Source organism: Piliocolobus tephrosceles, chromosome 12 (assembly GCF_002776525.5).
Source record: "Piliocolobus tephrosceles isolate RC106 chromosome 12, ASM277652v3, whole genome shotgun sequence".
In the NCBI taxonomy this organism is placed as follows: Eukaryota; Metazoa; Chordata; class Mammalia; order Primates; family Cercopithecidae; genus Piliocolobus; species Piliocolobus tephrosceles.
The window spans coordinates 80302500-80319768 of NC_045445.1; the positions used below are offsets into that span (position 1 = coordinate 80302500).

A 17269-nucleotide genomic window follows, 5' to 3' on the forward strand; every position below is an offset into this window, starting at 1 on the left:
AAATATACAAGAAAAAAACAAACAACCCCATGAAAAAGTGGGCAAAGGATATGAACAGACATTTCTCAAAAGAAGACATTCATACAGCCAACAGACACATGAAAAAATGCTCATCATCACTGGTCATCAGAGAAATGCAAATCAAAACCACAATGAGATACCATCTCACACCAGTTAGAACGGCAATCATTAAAAAATCAGGAAACAACAGGTGTTGGAGAGGATATGGAGAAATAGGAACACTTTTACACTGTTGGTGGGATTGTAAACTAGTTCTCCCATTCTGAAGGTTCATATATTCTTTCTTTCTTTCTTCTTATTTTTTTTAATGTCAACACTTTGAATATATCATCCTACTCGCTTCTGGTCTGCAAAGTTTCTTCCCAGAAATCCATTTATAATACTATGAAAGTAGCCTTGTATGTGACCAAATGTCTCCTGCTGCTGTTGAGATTCTCTCTTTGTCTGTCTTTAGGCAGTTTGCGTATAATGTGTGGTTCTCTTTGGATTTAACCTTGGTGGGATTTTTTTGAGCTTCTTGGATCTGTGTGTCAATTTTTTTTCTCCACAGATTTAAGAAGTTTTCAGCCATTACTTCTTCGAATGAGCTCTCTCTCTTTCTCTCTTCTCCTACTGAGATTACCATAATGCATATACTAGTTTGCTTGATGGTGTCCCGTAAGTCCCCTAGTCTATCTTCACTTTTCTTCATTCTTTTATTCTTTGGCTCATCTGACATGATGATTTCAAATGACCTGCCTTCAAGCTTGATAATTCTTCTGCCTTATCAAGTGGTCTGTTGAATACCTCCAGTGAATTTTGCAGTTAAATTATTGTATTATGTTTTCATCTCTAGAATCTGCGTGGTTCTTTGTTATAGTGTTAATTTCTTTGTCAATATTCTCATTTTGTTCATGCTTCATTTTCCCAATTTCATTTAGTTGTCTCTCTGTGTTCTATTTTAGCTCATTGAACATCTTCATGACAATTACTTTAAATTCTTTGTCAGGCAGTATCGGGAGAACCTGCTCTCAATGTTTAACATGGGTTTTTTTCTATTTCCTAAGTGTCTCGGCTGGGTTGAGAAATAAAGGGAAAGAGCACAAGAGAGAGAAATTTAAAGCTGGGTGTCCGGGGGAGACATCACATGTTGGCAGGATCCGTGATGTTCCCCGAGCCGAGCCGTAAAACCAGCAAGTTTTTATTAGCGATTTTCAAAAGGGGAGGGAGTGCACGAATAAGGTGTGGGTCACAGAGATCATATACTTCACAAGGTAATAAAGTATCACAAAGCAAATGGAGGCAGGGCGAGATCACAGGACCACCGGATGAGGTGAAATTAAAATTGCTGCTGAAGTTTCGGGCATGCATTGTCATTGATAACATCTTATCAGGAAACAGGGTTTGAGAGCAGATAACCTGTCTGACCAAAATTTATTAGGTGGGAATTTTTTCATTCTAATAGGGCTGGGAGCACTATCGGAGACCGGGGCTTATTTCGTCCCTTCGGCTTCGACCATAAAAGACGGGACGCCTTAAAAAGGGGCCGTCTATAAGCCTACCTTCAGGGCGCATTCTCTTTCTCAGGGATGTTCCTTGCTGAGAAAAAGAATTCGGCAATATTTCTCCTATTTGCTTATGAAAGAGGAGGAATATAGCTCTGCTCCGTCTGGCTCACCGGTGGCCAGTTCAAAGTTACCTCTCTTGTTCCCTGAATATCGCTGTTATGGTGTTCTTTTTTTTTTAAGATGCCCAGATTTCATATTCAAACACACATGCTCTACAAACAATTTGTGCAGTTGACACAATATCACAGGGTCCTGAGGCGACATTCATCTTCCTCAACTTACAAAGAAGATGACGGGATTAAGAGATTAAAGTAAAGACAGGCATAGGAAATCACAAGGATATTCATTGGGGAAGTGATAAGTGTCCATGAAATCTTCACAATTTATGTTCAGAGATTACAGTAAAGACAGGTGTAAGAAATTACAAAAGTATTAATTTGGGGAACTAATACATGTCCATGAAATCTTCACAATTTATGTTCTTCTGCCGTGGCTTCAGCCGGTCCCTCCGTTCGGGGTCCCTGACTTCCTGCAACAAGGCAGCTCTTAGGTCTACATTTCTTTAGGGCTGGCTCCTGGAGTGTTGTTTTGCTCCAGTGACTGGGCCATCACCAGTTGATTTGTATGTCTTGAAATCTTTTGTTGGGATTTGGGCATTTGAAGAAACAATCACCTCTCCCAGTCTTTGCATGCCAGCTTGGTGCACAGGAAGACCTTTGCCAATTGGCTGGAGGTCCTAGGACCTCTCAAACCTTTTGTAATGTCTTGTTGCCCCTGGCGTCTACCTACATAACTGCAGCTCTTACCTGCTGTGCACTTTCGTTTTCAGGAGCTTCCAGAATCCATCTTGGGTTGCTTCAGCCTCCCAAGTCAGGCAAGACAGAAAGTAGTCCCTCAAATAGCCCCCAAACAAGCCAGAACGTTGTATGCATGGTCCACTCTCTTGTTTTTATCCCAAGGGAGGGGCCCAGAATTCATGATTTTATTTTCTTCCTAGTGTTCCACACTACACCGTGTAGAGGGAGGGGCACAAGGGGTATGCTGAATGCTGAGATTTTTCCTACCCTTGTCACTGGAATCCCTTTTTGGTTTTACAAGGGCCAATGTGTTGTAGCTTGTCCAGTGATCTCTACAATTCTCACAGAGGTATTTAGATTTATATAATGTTGTTAACCTAATGTCTCTATCAGGGAAGGAGGGCCTGTAGCTTTCTTGACTGCTGTCATGCTGATATCACTCCCATGGGGCAACTTTTTAACAAGTGGTATTGGAAAAACGGGATCTCTTCCTCACACCATACACTAGGATACATTTCAAGTGGACCGGAGTTTACAGTGTGACAGGAGACAATCTCCTCTACAGTTAGAGTGGGAAATCTTTCCTAGCTATGACTAAAAACCCAAAAGATATAAGGCAAAATGTTGATAAAGTTTATTAAGGAAACATAAACTGCTTTTGCATGGCAAACAATGAAACAAAACACTATCAATGAGGTAAAAAGATTCATGACAAACAGGAAAAATGATTTACAACTTATATCAGAAGAAAAGGTAAATGTCCTAATATATCCCTAAGATACAAGGAACTTTTCTTGGAAAGGAGAAAATGCCAAGGCCCCTATACTAACTGGGCCAAAACTGTAAACTAAAAGTCCATAAGAATAAAGAAAACAGGAATTTCTCTTAACCATATGGAAAAGATGTGCGACCTTGCACATATGAAGGGAAATGCAAGTTAACGTATGCACTAATATGTCATTTATCTCGTATCAGATGGGCGAATTCAAAAATCTGGCAATACTACTGGTGAGATGCTGGGAAAACTTTCTCTCTCCGATATTGATGGGGAAAAGGCAAACGGTCCATCCTTCTTGAAGAGGTATTTGACAGTAATGAGCAAGACACCCTGTGTTTTCACTTTTTAAGCAGCAATGGTACATCTAGGGATCAATCCCAAAGACGTAGTGATATAAAAATTGCTAAAGATTATGTCAGGAGCCTATCCATTGCAGCCATATTTAAAATAATAGCAAGAGCCAGGTGCAGTGGCTCACGCCTGTAATCCCAGCACTTTGGGAGGCCGAGGTGGGTGGATCACCTGAGGTCAGGAGTTTGAGACCAGCCTGGCTAACATGGTGAAACCCCGTTTCTACTAAAAGAAAAAATAAAATAAAATAATAACAAGAATAGAAACAACCAGAGTGTCCATCAATAGGAGACCAGTTGACCACACTATGGTAGGTCCACACAATGGGGTACCCTCTAGCTGTTGAGAGGAGTGAGGCATGTCTCCAGGGAGGATTGTGGAGTGATCCCAAGGATTTCTTTATTTTCTGAGGTGGAGTCTCGCTCTGTTGCCCAGGCTGGAGAGCAGTGACGCGATCTTAGCTCGCTGCGGCCTCCGCCTCCCAGGTTCAAGCGATTCTCCTGCCTCAGCCTCCTGAGTAGCTGGGATTACAGGCGCCCACTACCACGCCTGACTAATTTTTGTATTTTTAGTAGAGACAGGGTGTTAAACCATGTTGGCCAGACTGGTCTCCAACTCCTGACCTCAAGTGATCCAGCTGCCTCGGCCTCCCAAATGTTGGGATTACAGGCATGAGCCACCACACTGGCCTCAAGGATTTCTCTTTTTCCACTTTTAGTAACTTTGTTTATTCATGTGTCTTTAACCACTTCAGTACATGCATTACGTTGTAGCTACCACATCTACTCACTGAAATAACACAGTTTTCAACATGGGGAACAAGTGGCATTTATAGAAACTTTTCTTATACGTGTGACTTTAAATGCTTCACAAGATGCATAATAGTGTGGTCAGTACATCCATTCACTGAAATAACACTGTTCTCAGCTTGGCGATCAAGTGGCCTCAAGGATATGTTTTTAAGTTTTTAAAAAAGGCAAGGTGGAGAAGTTTATGTATTAATAGCTTATGCAGCATTTATCTAAGCAGGAGGAGGGAGTGTAATGAACGTCAGTCTCTCTAAAGAGAGAGAGATAGATCCAATGGCCAGGCAATACCAGTTGCCCCCGTTTCTTTAGCCTTTAAGAAATCTGTTGACAAAATAGAAAAGAGAAATCTGTTGAATATAACCCTGTATGGATGGGTTTTGCTAATTCTGAGATCCCTACCACTCACCTCTACCCGACTTTGGCCCCCTCCAAGAATGCACATTCCCACATAAATGGTTTTGACTGTTCATTCCGCTCAATATTTGTCCCAGATCTTTCCATTTTTAACTTTAAAAATAGCACTTTCCCACACATTTTAGGCTGTTCTTGGTCAGAAACCAGCAGTAGCAGCCCTTTATGACCCTGCAGTGTTAGTGGAACCTACTTTGGAAAAGCCGTCTTTCTGGGCAAGGGTTGAAAGTGGCAGAGTGCTGCAGCTGGCTCTTACCAGAACATCAGAGCCAACCATCAGATTTTCAAGAATTTCATGAGCCAGTTGTTAAATACAGCCATTATTAAAAACTACATTATATAAACTAAAAATCAGATCAATTATATTGAAAACAAACATAATATATGCTAAAAAAAAAATCCCTAATTATTTTTCTACTTTGTGCTGTTATCTGTGTTCTCATGGTTATTTACATTTATGGTATCTGAATGGTAAAATATATATCTCTTCCCAACTCTGCATTCACTGATACCACTTTGATATCTGCATTCAGCAAGTGCAACAACCCAGGGCATTTCCCCCAACCTTCCTTCCCCCTGAGAGCCAGTTGCTAAACCTGTACCTGCACACTAATGTTTGAAATTGATCCACTCTACGGAAGCTCTGATGTGATGGGTATGCTCAGATCTAACCAATGCTGTTACATGACATACACGAGTCAAGACATAACTCACAGTGCTCTATACAGTGATGTTTTACATCTATGAACTGGGGTAGTACACAGCTAAGGGAAGTACATGAAAAAGGTTTGATATTTAACATTCACAAAGATGTCCTTAGATGCAAAAAATACACCGTTATGAGGCTTTTGAAAAAGTGTGTGTGTGTGTATGGGTGGAGGGGGGGCATCAGGAAAATAAAAGGGCACAGGGAAAAGGGCCTCACTCCTTCCCCTGATGCCCATCACTTTATTTCTGTTTTTCCTCCCTCTTCTCATGCCACATCCTTTAACCAAAATATGCCTCCTCTTTTACCCAAGTCAACTGTGGGACTGTGGTGTGCCTAGGACACAGTTTCATAGCAGGATCTTAGTCCTCTTCCAGGTACTACCGCTTCATTCCTCCAGAAATATGTGGACTTGTTCATCCATCACTAGGAAAGGAGGGGCTTTGGGATCATTTGTTCGAGTAACAAATCAGGGAAGGAAGGAAGGTATGAGATGGACTTCAGTCTAGTCTTGCTCCAAGTCTGAGTGACTTTGCATGTTTGTTTCTCTGCCATCAGATCAAGAATATAAGAATCCTGACTTCTCGGGGTCTCAAAAAAGAAAGGACAAGTTGTAATTGGATGTCATCCGAATCAATCGTCTTGGGTAAAGTACTGGGAGGGAAGAAAGGAGGGAGCGAATAGCATGGAAAAGGGCCCATATCCAGGCATGTCCAGTTGAGCTTTCTTTCTGCCTGGTGGGGGTCTCCAGGTCTTCATTCGTTTAGAATATCAGCAGAGGACTGGGAAACCACTGCAGGTAAGAAAGATCTGATCGATTACTACATATTGTTACCTTGAGTAAGAAATAAAGGGACTCTTTCGGAAAAACCCTCTGACTGATGTTTGTTGCTTTGAGTTTTGAGCCTTTTATTCAATGCTTTATTAAAAAATTGAACTACTAGCTGATTCAGGGCCTGGTAAAGACAAGGGAGAGTTCGCTGATCTTTGGCTAAAAATTTCCCCCAAACCACTTTTGCAAGTCACTGTCATTCTTTGAGTGTGTTTCCTCATAGGCAAAATGGCAATAATAATGCTTAACTTGCAAAGTTGCCATGAGGCTGTATGTGCTTAGGTGTGGTGAGCGCAAAATAAATAAAAGGTAATGATGCTTCCTCATATTTCATGGGTCCTTCAAAAATAGGGTCTGAGTCTAATTCATTTCCCCTGTTTGATTCTTCTTGTCCTGAGTGGCCTCAGTTTCCTCCACTGTGAAATTCACATTGGTCTAGAATAAAAGCGGCATTTCCATTGGGCAAAACTGTCCTTCATGGAAGTTTGGTTTGGACCAGATATACGGCTTAAAGAAGAAACCCGAGCCAATGCTTACAAGTTGGGTGATTTTATATAGAAATCTAGAATTCCATCTTCTCTTGAAAACCCAGCCAATTTGGCTACCATGAGTCGCTATCCCTGCATGGCAACAATTGCCTAGAGCCAAGCAGCAGCTGCCCGCTTACGTAGAGCATACACTGTCAGTTTGGCCAGAGCCCATCGGGCCTGCTCTACTCATTTACATGATCTCCTTGATCCTACAGACATTGCCAGTTATGACCCTCTGGGCAACTGGAAACAGTCTATGCCAGGCAGAGCGTAGGTACTTAATTGCTCCATGAATAAATACCTTTCTCTTTTTCCTCTACCATTTTCTTATCTAGCCATGTTAGGAAATCCCAGTTATCGGATAAGGTGAGTCTCACTTGGAAACATGAATTGAACAAATCGGTTAGAGTTGGGATAGTCTGGGTTATACTGTGGTAACAAACAACCCGTATATCACAGTGCCTTATAACAACAAGGGTTTATTATTTGTTCACGTACATAAACCTAGACACAAAGCGAAAACATCTTCATGTTTCCACAAGCATGGGTACACACATGAGTGCTCAGGTATGTCAGCAATCACAAGACGTATAAAAACTCTGGCATATGAACCCACACAGAATCCCACTGAGAGACTGATCAACTTAGATTGCACAATCCTGTCTTTATGAAACAGAAAAAGGCCCCGGCATCCAAAAGAGTAAGGGATAGAGGTACAAGAATATCCACCTTCAGTCAAGGAATTGCCCCATATAATAAAAAGCTTATAAAACACCTGAAGGCTTAAAGAAAAACAAACAAACAAAAAAAGATGTTAAGCGTTTTGGACGTTAACCATTTTGCACATTCAGAAACTGGATACCAAATAGGCAGTGCTCTGTTGAGGCCTCCTCCCCTGGGTTCCTAGCTCAAGAGGGAGATGCATCCCAGATGTCCAATAGGCAGCGAGATGGAGCTGGCTGGCCTGGGGCGGAGAGAGGGGCTGGGAGGCTGGAATCCTTTATCTCCAGCAGGAGCTGTGGACAGAAAGGAAGGGGCCAGAGCCAGGTCACATCCACATCCCCTTCCAGATCTACTCCTTTTATGTGTCCTGCCCAACCAAAGATTTGTCACCTGGCCTGTTGCATAGACCTCTTCCTCTCTGATTTCCCCATCTCCCATCTTGCCTCCCCCAATCCTTCCATCAAAGCCACCACAAGTCTTTTTGTCAAGCTCGGGGTCTGTGAAATTGTTCTCCCTAGCTCAGAAAACGTCCCCTGGCTCCTCACTACCCACAGTTGCTGGTCCAGCCTCCTAAGCCTGACCTGTCAGACCTCTGTGATTGGTACCCTCTCCAGCCTCATCCCTTTCTCTTCCAGCAGCCCCTCCAGGGGTGTTTCTTCACTGACACACCATGCTCCGTTCACCATTTTGATCTGGGAATGCCTAGCCTTCCCTCCCAGCCTCCCCAGTTGTTTATCCCCCTCGGAGCTACTCCAGCCCCTCCTCTCTGGGCACACCGTTAAAATTTGACCACAAAACACATCTTGCCAGGGCATCCAGGCTCCACATCTAGACTGGAAGCTCTCGGAAGGCAGAGACCAGACCTCCTTCCAGACCAAGCCCTTTATCACCTCTGTATGTCCTCCCCAGACCTCAGTAGGCCACAGGGGGCTGAGCATAGACCCTGGGCTGAAAGTCAAGAGGGCCGGTTCTTCCACTTGATATGCTGCATGCATATCAGAGAGGGCAAGTCCCTGCCACTCTCAGGGCCTGAACTTCCTTCTTTCTTGACATCAGGGCACTGAACGCTTGCTGTTGCGCACAAAGCTCAATAAACCGAAGAGTCACTAAGCAGCACTCAACTACCATCTCGGGAGTCATACTGAGGAGCTTGGGTGCCTGGCCCCGAGGAGATCCAACTTACTGACTCTGATTTTTCAGCTAGAACCTGCTTACCACAACGACCCCCATTCTCCAGCTGTTCCCACCCTGTGTTCTCCTTTCAGGGAGCAGGCTACCTGGTGGGTTGCAAGGCTGGTGCAGGGAGATGGAGTCAGGAGGGACCTGGGCAGAGTTTCTCAGAGTCAGCAGAGCCTCAGCGGCCTCTAGTTTCCGCTGCCACTCTGAGTGGGCAGAAACCAAAGCCTGGTCAGAGATTTTGGGGACCTGCAAAGGAAAGTGCGTGAGAGAATAGGCACTGGGAAACTACACCTCTTCCCAATGCGACAAGTGCCCCTTCAGCCCCGTGTTCCCTCAACCTCCTCCCCCACCCCCACCAAGGCCTTCTGCTCTTCCCATCCACTAAACTCCATCCCTCCCAGGGTTCTGGACCCCACTACTTTCCCAGGACCTGTGGCTGCAGTAGAAGAGGGTCAAGGGTGGCACAGGGCTGGAGGATCAGAGTTGAGCATCTAGAAACAAGGAAAGGAGAGGCCAGGGGATTCAATCCACTGGCGGACACATACTATCCGTAGACAGAAAGAGGGGCAGGATTTTGCAATATCTGGATGTGGGAATCCCAATACCTGCTCGACCACTAGTCATTGCGGCTGGGGCAAGTCCCTTCTCCTGCTTGGCCAGGTTTCTTTTCCATACCTCTTTTTCCTGACAGGGATGCTTATTCCTACCAGCTCTTTCCTCCCAGGGCAATGGTGAAAATCACGGGAAATTAACAGGTGTCCGTGTTTTAATTTGCAAAGCACCTGGAGAGATGTGATTACTGTCCCTGTTCAAGGACTGGTTCTCACTTCCATATTGCCCAGTCCCCATGGGTCTTGAAGGACAAGCATGGCTCGTCTCCAGGAGGCTTTCTCTAATGGCCTCTGGACTTTGCCCTGGGCCTCTGTGGCCCTCACCAGCATGGACCCCACCTTTCAGCAGGACCTTCTATCCCATCCACCTGTTTCATGTGGAATAACAACCCCCATTTGTTGAAGCCCTACTATGTGGCAGGCCTTGTGCCAGTTCTCTTTTCAATGCTATGGGTATAGAATATTGTCCTCAGTACATCCATAGGGAAATGGAGGTTCAGACACATAAAGTCACCTGTCCAAAGTCTCACAAATAGAAAATAGCAAAGCTAGGAGAGCCCTGTCCTCTCCCGTTAGTATTACATGCTGCCTTGTCCTCCTCCTTCTTCTCCTCCTCCTCCTCCTCCGCCTCCTCTTACTCCTCCCCCCCCCCCCCGCCACTTCCTCCTCCTCCTCCTCCTCCCGCTCTTCCTCTTCCATCTCCCATGGCATTAAGCACAAGGTTAGGCACACAAGACATAACCTGCTCCATGGTTCTCACTCTACTCACATGCTGGGCAGGGCAGGGGCCCTGTGGGGATCTCCAGAAGGAGAAACCAGTTGCTGCTCCAAGGTCACTGGAGTACAAGGCAGAGACAAAGATTCTGGGGCCTGGCCAAGCAGCAGAGCCCCTTGGGAGCTCCCCTGCAGGGGCAGAGAGCACAGGTTGCAGTCAGGTACCAGGCCGGCCATGGAGAGAGGAGGTGTGGACATCTTTTGGGATGAGGATAGGCGCCTAGAATGTCAGAGCTCTGAAGACCTTGAAGACCAGCCAGTCTTACTTTTCATTTTGCAACTGGGGAAATTGAGGCCCAGGGAGAAGTGATTTTTCCCAAGGTCACATGGTGAGCTGGTGATAGGATTGGAGATGATACCCATATCCTTGGGACACAGTGAAAGATGTCTGGACAGTGGCTGGGTGGGAGCCTGCCCGACTGGTCACCGACTCTCCTTACCTCCTCAGAGGCTGTGAAGATGTGGGTCTCGGGCTGCAGCATGTTGTTCTCCTTCCCAGCTGTGAAAGACCAGGAACAGCTTTGATGAGTCTTTCCCCCAACCCCACCCCACTTCACCCCACATCCAGTCTCAGGTCTCATCTCACCAAGGAGCTCTTCAGTTCCCTTGTCCCCCAGCTCTCTCCTTCCTACAAACACTCGGTAGATAACATTGATGACATTTTGCACCTGGGCAAACTAAGGTCCGGGGAGCAACTTGCCCCAGGTCACACTGCAATTCTGTGACAGGACTGGTGACAGAACTACTCATGCTTCCTCCACCCAAACTCTGGCTCCCTCCCTGGCCAGAAACACTCACTGAGGGCTCCTGCTCTGATGGTCAAATTCCTGACACGGATGGGAGCTTTGGGAGGGGCAGCCATACTCCTTATTGGTCCTTGAGCCAGGTGTCTCTTTGGCCGTGCCCGCTGCTCCCTCTTCAAGGCACTCACAGCAGGCAAGACCCTGAGGTGCTCTCTGAAGTAAAGGATTGCAGGGCTAAGGTTAGTCCCATTTAGAGAAGGTCTGGGCCCTCCCCATCTCAGACACCATACTCATGAGAAGAGGGCACAATTGTGACACTCGCAGGCCTGGAAGAGGCAGAAATGCTTGTGGCCGCTGATTTGGGCAGTAATACCATGGTCGTGGCAGCGGTCACAGCAACCTATAGCTCTTCTGGGGCCAAGTTCAGTCCCCCATGGGGCTCCAGTCTCACGCTGTGCATTCGGAGTCAGAGGGGCAGCAGGGTGCAGCAGGTATTTATTTGGGGTCCATACTTCTAGGGTCAGGAGTGGAGGTCAGAATGGCCACATGATCCCCTACCCCCAGCGTACTTCCTCTGCCCTTGGAAAACCCTATCTGAGGTGGCTGAATGCTCCTTCTCCATCCTTCTCACCGCTGGAATCAGATTGCCTTCCCTCCCCTTCTTCTCTCACGGTTTTCACCAATCTTCACTGCGACCTCCTTGCTCATGTTGCCTCCTTCCCAGAAGCCCCAATCACACATAGCCCCTTCCTGAGAAACTCTTGGCAAGGATCCCATACCCATTCAATGCAGTCATTATTCTCCTTACTTACCATCACTTCACCACAGACCCCACTTTCAGGCATGCACATGCACTCCCGTGCCCTCTTCCACCATTACTACACCCCCTTCTTGGGTATCATCCTGCACTCTGCCAAACCCAGGTATTATTCCCGGCATCCACTTCAACAATTCTCTTCCGAACCTCCTGCATTCATTCACTCCCCACACAGGATTTTGTGCCCCCAGCACTCAATTCCATTGTCAGTCTCTTCTATGCCCTATATTCAATTTTCCCCTCACATTTCGTGCTGATTCATGCTGATTTTTTTCCTGTACCCCATCTTACACTTAATTATTCCCTTGCTCCCCCTTTGAACTGATTTCCCTCTTGTATACCATGAAATCGTATTGTTCTCCTGGATCCCTGGCCCTCTTTCAATTATTAATTTCATTCATCCCTTCATGCATCCCCTTGATTCTTCTCCTTCTCCTTCTTCTTCTTCTTCTTTCTTTTGAGACGGAGTTTCGCTCTTGTTACCCAGGCTGGAGTGCAATGGCGTGATCTCGGCTCACTGCAACCTCTGCCTCCCGGGTTCAAGTGATTCTCCTGCCTCATCCTCCCGAGTAGCTGGGATTACAGGTGCCTGCCGCCACGCCTGGCTAATTTTTTGTATTTTTTAATAGAGACGGGGTTTCACCATGTTGGGCAGGCTGATCCACCCGCCTCGGCCTCCCAAGGTGCTGGGATTACAGGCATGAGCCACCCGGCCCGGCCGATTCTCTTGATTCTTCATTCAGCAGGTACCTGTTGAGCTTCCCATGAAGTGTCAGGTTCTGATCTAGCCAATAGGAAACTCCTCAGTGCAGTAGTGTTTCTCTTGGACTGACACACCTTTCCTGCTTTCATGCAAACCCACACATTCCCTCCACAGTCTCCCTCAAATCTTCCATATTCCTCTCCACACTTCAACAATTTTTCTGGAGCACACCATCTCCCCCCACCCCCACCCCACCCCACACCACACACACAGTCCCACCACCCTGGAGTGCGCCACTTCCTCAGGAAGCCCAATCATCCACTCCCTCCCGGACCTCTGAATCAAAAGTAGTCCCATGAGCCCTGCCTCACTGGCCAAAGGCCAGGGCTTAAGGGGCTGGAGCAAGGGGTCCTCCCAAAAGGGATTCCGGGAGAGCTGAGGGCGCGATGGGACATCAGGAGCAGATGGGAGTTCCCTGCTGAGGTAGCAGAGAGGGGAAGGGGTTGGGAATCTGGCTCAGGAGGGTGGGAGGAAATAAGAGGCGTGGAGAACGAGGGCCTACTTCTCATGTCAGCCTGTGGTTGCCCCAGCCTCCAGCAAGTCAGAACCAGTCAGAGGGTCTGAGGGAAGATCCAGCTGCTGCTTCCCTTCCCCGCCCTTGCCACAAAGGCCAGTGAGCTCTTGCGCTGCCTTCAACCTCCCGCCGCTGTGGCTGGCGACCAATGAACCTCGAGATCTCTTGAGGCTCACGTTCTGAGGCCACGCCCCCCTCACGTCCACGTAGCTTCTCCTGCTCCCTGTACTAGGTCAGTCAAGAAATCCTGAAGTGAGGCCGGGCGCGGTGGCTCAAGCCTGTAATTCCAGCACTTTGGGAGGCCGAGACGGGCGGATCACGAGGTCAGGAGATCGAGACCATCCTGGCTAACACGGTGAAACCCCGTCTCTACTAAAAAAATACAAAAACTAGCTGGGCGAGGTGGCGGGCGCCTGTAGTTCCAGCTACTCGGGAGGCTGAGGCAGGAGAATGGCGTAAACCCGGGAGGCGGAGCTTGCAGTGAGCTGAGATCCGGCCACTGCACTCCAGCCTGGGTGACAGAGCGAGACTCCGTCTCCAAAAAAAAAAAAGAAATCCTGAAGTGATCGTTGAGCTTTATACTCCCCAAGGCTTGTTTCCCAGATTGGTCTCCCTTTGGGTATGAAATACTTTGTGTGCATGCATTTTTAACTCACGTACTTGGTATTTTGTAATTTACCTTTTAAAAATTCAGCATGTGGTTAAAGATCGATCCATATTTCTGTGCCGCGGATTCCCAATCAGTGGTGACTTTGCAACCCCCAGGGAACGATGCTTGGAAACACTTTCGTCCATATTTGTCTCTGTTTAGGAACTCCCGGTTATGTTCCACAGATAAATGTGTCTATTCCTGTGCCACTACTAAATTGTCCTAAATTTTTTCACTTCATGATACATCTTGACTTCGGCTAGGGCAAGTTCCTGCATGGTATTCATCATCTCCAAACACATCTTTGCTATTCTTTGCCTTTTTGTCCCTCCGCATGAATTAGTACGCAATGTCAAGTCTCCCCAGACTCAGTTGTAACAGAATTGGATTGCATTTTCACTGAATCTACGGATCAGTTAGGGGAGAATCCACTATCTGCAGAATACTCAGCCTTCCTATTCACCAACTTGGGATGTCTCCACTTACGTGGGTCCTTAATGTTTTAATCTTTCAGTTCAGTTTTTAGTTTTATCTTTTGTATATTTAGATCTTGCACATCATTCATTGTATTTATTCCAAGATACTGTAGATTGTTGCTGTGCTTGTACGTGATGTCTGTTTAAAAGGACAATTTCTATTTGGATCTAATTTACAGAAACGCCTTCAACTTTTAAAAACGACACTTGATCTTAAAGTCAGTCAACATGCTAAGCTCTGTAGTAGGCGTTCTGGGATTATCTGTAGTTTATGCATAGTAGAAATAGAATTGAAGTTATGGGGTTTCTTTGTTTGTGTTTTTTGTTTTTTTGGTTGGTTGGTTGGTTGTGTTTTAACTGCGCTGGCTAGGAAATCTAGTACAAGATCTAATAGCGACAGCAAAATTGGGGCTTCTTTGGGTTGTTCCGGATTTTAAAAGGAATGCTGCCAGCATTTCCATATTAGTATTGTTTCCTTGTGTTTTCCTTACCTTTTCCTTTCATTTCCTTTTCTTTCCTTTCCCTTCCCGTCCCTTTCTTTCCCTTCCTTTGTTCCCTTTCCTCCTTCCTTCCTTCCTTTCTTCTTCCTGTCTCCCCACACCACCCCACCCCCACCCCCGCATGTCTTACGCCTTTTGTCCTTCTGCATAAATTAACATGCAATTTCAAGTTTCCCAAAAACTCGGTTGTAACAGATTTGGATTGCATTTTCACTGAATCTGTGGATCAGTTATGGGAGAATCCACTATCTCTAGAATACCCAGCCTAAGTAACTTCCAGGTTTTTTCCAAAACCTTCAGCAAAGTTTATCTTATAATCCAAACGGTTAAAACATCATAAATGTATATCTTAATGAGTTTTCTATCTCTTTCTTTTCCTTTCTTTCTCTCTTTCTTACCCTTTCTCCCTTTCTCTCTTTCTCTTTCCCCTTCCTTCCTTCCTTCCTTCCTTCCTTCCTTGGATTGGTTTCTTTGTTTGATTTGTAAACAAAGATGAAACAAAAAAGCAGCCCCTCACTCTGTCACCCAGGCTGCTGAAGTGCAGTGTCGTGATCCTGGCTCACTGCAACTTCCACCTCCTGGGCTCAAGCAATCCTCCTGCCTCAGCTTCTCAAGTACCTGGGACTACAAGCACACGCCACCATCCCCAGCTAATTTTCGTATATTTTGTAGAGACAGGGGGTTTCGCCATGTTGCCCAGGCTATCCTGAACTCCTGGGCTCAAGCAGTCCGCCCGACAAAAGTGCTGAGATTACAGGTGTGAGCCACCAAGCCAGGCCTCTTAGCGAGGTTTCAAAAATTAAATATACTCATGCAATTAGTATCTAGGACAAACAACAAAATATAAGAGCAACACATAAACCTCTCTCGGGTCCCCTTCCAGTTACAGCTTTGCTAATGTCAAACCAGCTTTCCTCTCCCATAGTAAATGTAACTTAGCTATGGTGTATTAATTTTTTTTGTATATGGTGCATTAGAGCCGTGGTCCTAAAACACTAGCTTGATTATCAAGCCCCAGAGGGCTTGATAAAACAAAGATCTCTGAGCTCCATATCTGTATTCTCAGATAACAAGATCTGGGGTAGGACCCAGAGTTTGGTTGGCTTTGCTTTTTCTCTTTTCTTTTCTTTTCTTGTCTTTTTTTTTTCTTTTTCTTTTTTTTTTTGGACGGAGTTTCACTCTTGTTGCCCAGGCTTGAGTGTGATGACGCCATCTCGGCTCACTGCAACCTCTGCCACCCGGGTTCAAGCGATTCTCCTGACTCAGCCTCCCGAGTAGCTGGAATTACAGGCATTCACCACCACGTCGGGCTACTTTTGTATTTTCAGTAGAGACGGGGTTTTTCCATGTTGGTCAGGCTGGTCTTGAGCTCCTGACCTCAGGTGATCCACCAGCCTGGGCTTCCCAAAGTGCTGGGATTACAGGCGTGAGCCACCATGCCGGCTGAGTTTGCCTATCAAACAAGTTCCCTGATGATGCTAACACTGCTGGTAGGGGACCGCATTTTGAGAAGGAAAACACAAGAGAGGATAACATAAGGAACCTCCAAATATCCATCTCCCAAGTGCAACCATTAAAGACTCATGGCCAATCATATTTCATACATATCCTCTCCCCTCCCCCCTCCAGATTATTTTCAAGCAAATATCAGAAATCAAAACAGTACAAAAATCATATGTGGATATCTTAACGTATCTTATTTGATTTGTAAACATTTCAGTGCATAACTCTAAATATGAGGAATCTATTTTCCCCAACGTTTCAGTTTGAAAATACACAAAGCTGAGGGCGTAATACAGTGAACAATCTTATGCCTAGATTCACATTATCTCATTGCTTTAGCTCTCGGTAATTTTTTTTCTTGCTTAACCACGTAACAGTTTCAAACACTTCAACCAGTTACTTCAGCATGCACCTCCTAAACACTACAATGTACTCCTATGAAACCACAGTGCCATTATCACAGTGAAGAAATGTAACAATGAAGGGGTAACATCATCCAAGTTCACATACAGTTCATATTTAAATTTCACCAAATGTCCCCGTAATATCCTTTTGAAAGACTTTTCGGGGGATCAACAATCCAGTCAAGCATGGTACATTGCACACAGTTGTCATGTCTCTTTAGTGTCCTCTAATTGCAAACAGTACCCCAACCAATTTTTTAAACCTTCCATGACGATGACATTTTTTCCAGAGCTGAGGCCTGTTGTCATGTAAAGTGTCCCACAATATGGGCTGGTCTGATATTTGCCTCTTGTTTATATTTATGTCTGACACTTTGGGCACGAATATTAAGAAGGTGATGACATCAGTTTTATCACTTAATTACGGTATTTTTCAGACAGAGTACTACATTGGGAAGGTACTTTTCTCCCGTTGTGATTAATAAGTAGTCTGTCATGATATTTCGATGACATGCGGATATTCTGCTCTCCAACAAAATTTTACCTCTTGGCCTTAGTATTCATTCAGGGCTCTTGCCTGATTTGATTATTACTTTGTTGGTTTTAAAAAAGGGTGATTTCTCTAATACTATAATTCATTTCTGCTTTTATGGATGGGCATTTTGATGCAAAAAAGCTCATCTCACCCCCTCCCCCACCTGGTTGTTGTTGATGTTGCATTTGCTGTGGCAGAGAAAGAGTACAAGCTGTTTATTTGTTTTGTTGAAAGAAATGTAAAGAGAAAAAAGTGGACAATGTTAAGAGAAAGGTAAACAAATACATGGTGAATTT

General features: G+C 45.5%; 1 protein-coding gene across 3 annotated transcripts in view; it reads right to left on the reverse strand.

Annotated features, from left to right (window-relative positions):
- Positions 1–7241: 7241 nt before the first annotated feature.
- DMRTC1B (DMRT like family C1B) overlaps positions 7242–17269 on the reverse strand; it is a 71358-nt gene continuing 61330 nt past the window's right edge. Inside the window, exons 1-7 of one of the 3 annotated variants that reach the window (XM_031936644.1) lie at positions 12891–12942; positions 10868–11025; positions 10510–10568; positions 10065–10198; positions 9115–9175; positions 8783–8930; positions 7242–7798 (exon numbers count right to left, since the gene is read on the reverse strand). In XM_031936644.1, the coding sequence (XP_031792504.1) occupies positions 7686–7798; positions 8783–8930; positions 9115–9175; positions 10065–10198; positions 10510–10568; positions 10868–11025; positions 12891–12901 (684 nt within the window). In that variant the 5' untranslated portion in view covers positions 12902–12942 and the 3' untranslated portion in view covers positions 7242–7685. Of the gene's footprint in view, positions 7799–8782; positions 8931–9114; positions 9176–10064; positions 10199–10509; positions 10569–10867; positions 11026–12626; positions 12869–12890; positions 12943–17269 lie in introns of those variants that run through there. The other 2 variants (XM_023196140.3, XM_031936645.1) reach the window with 2 other exon arrangements.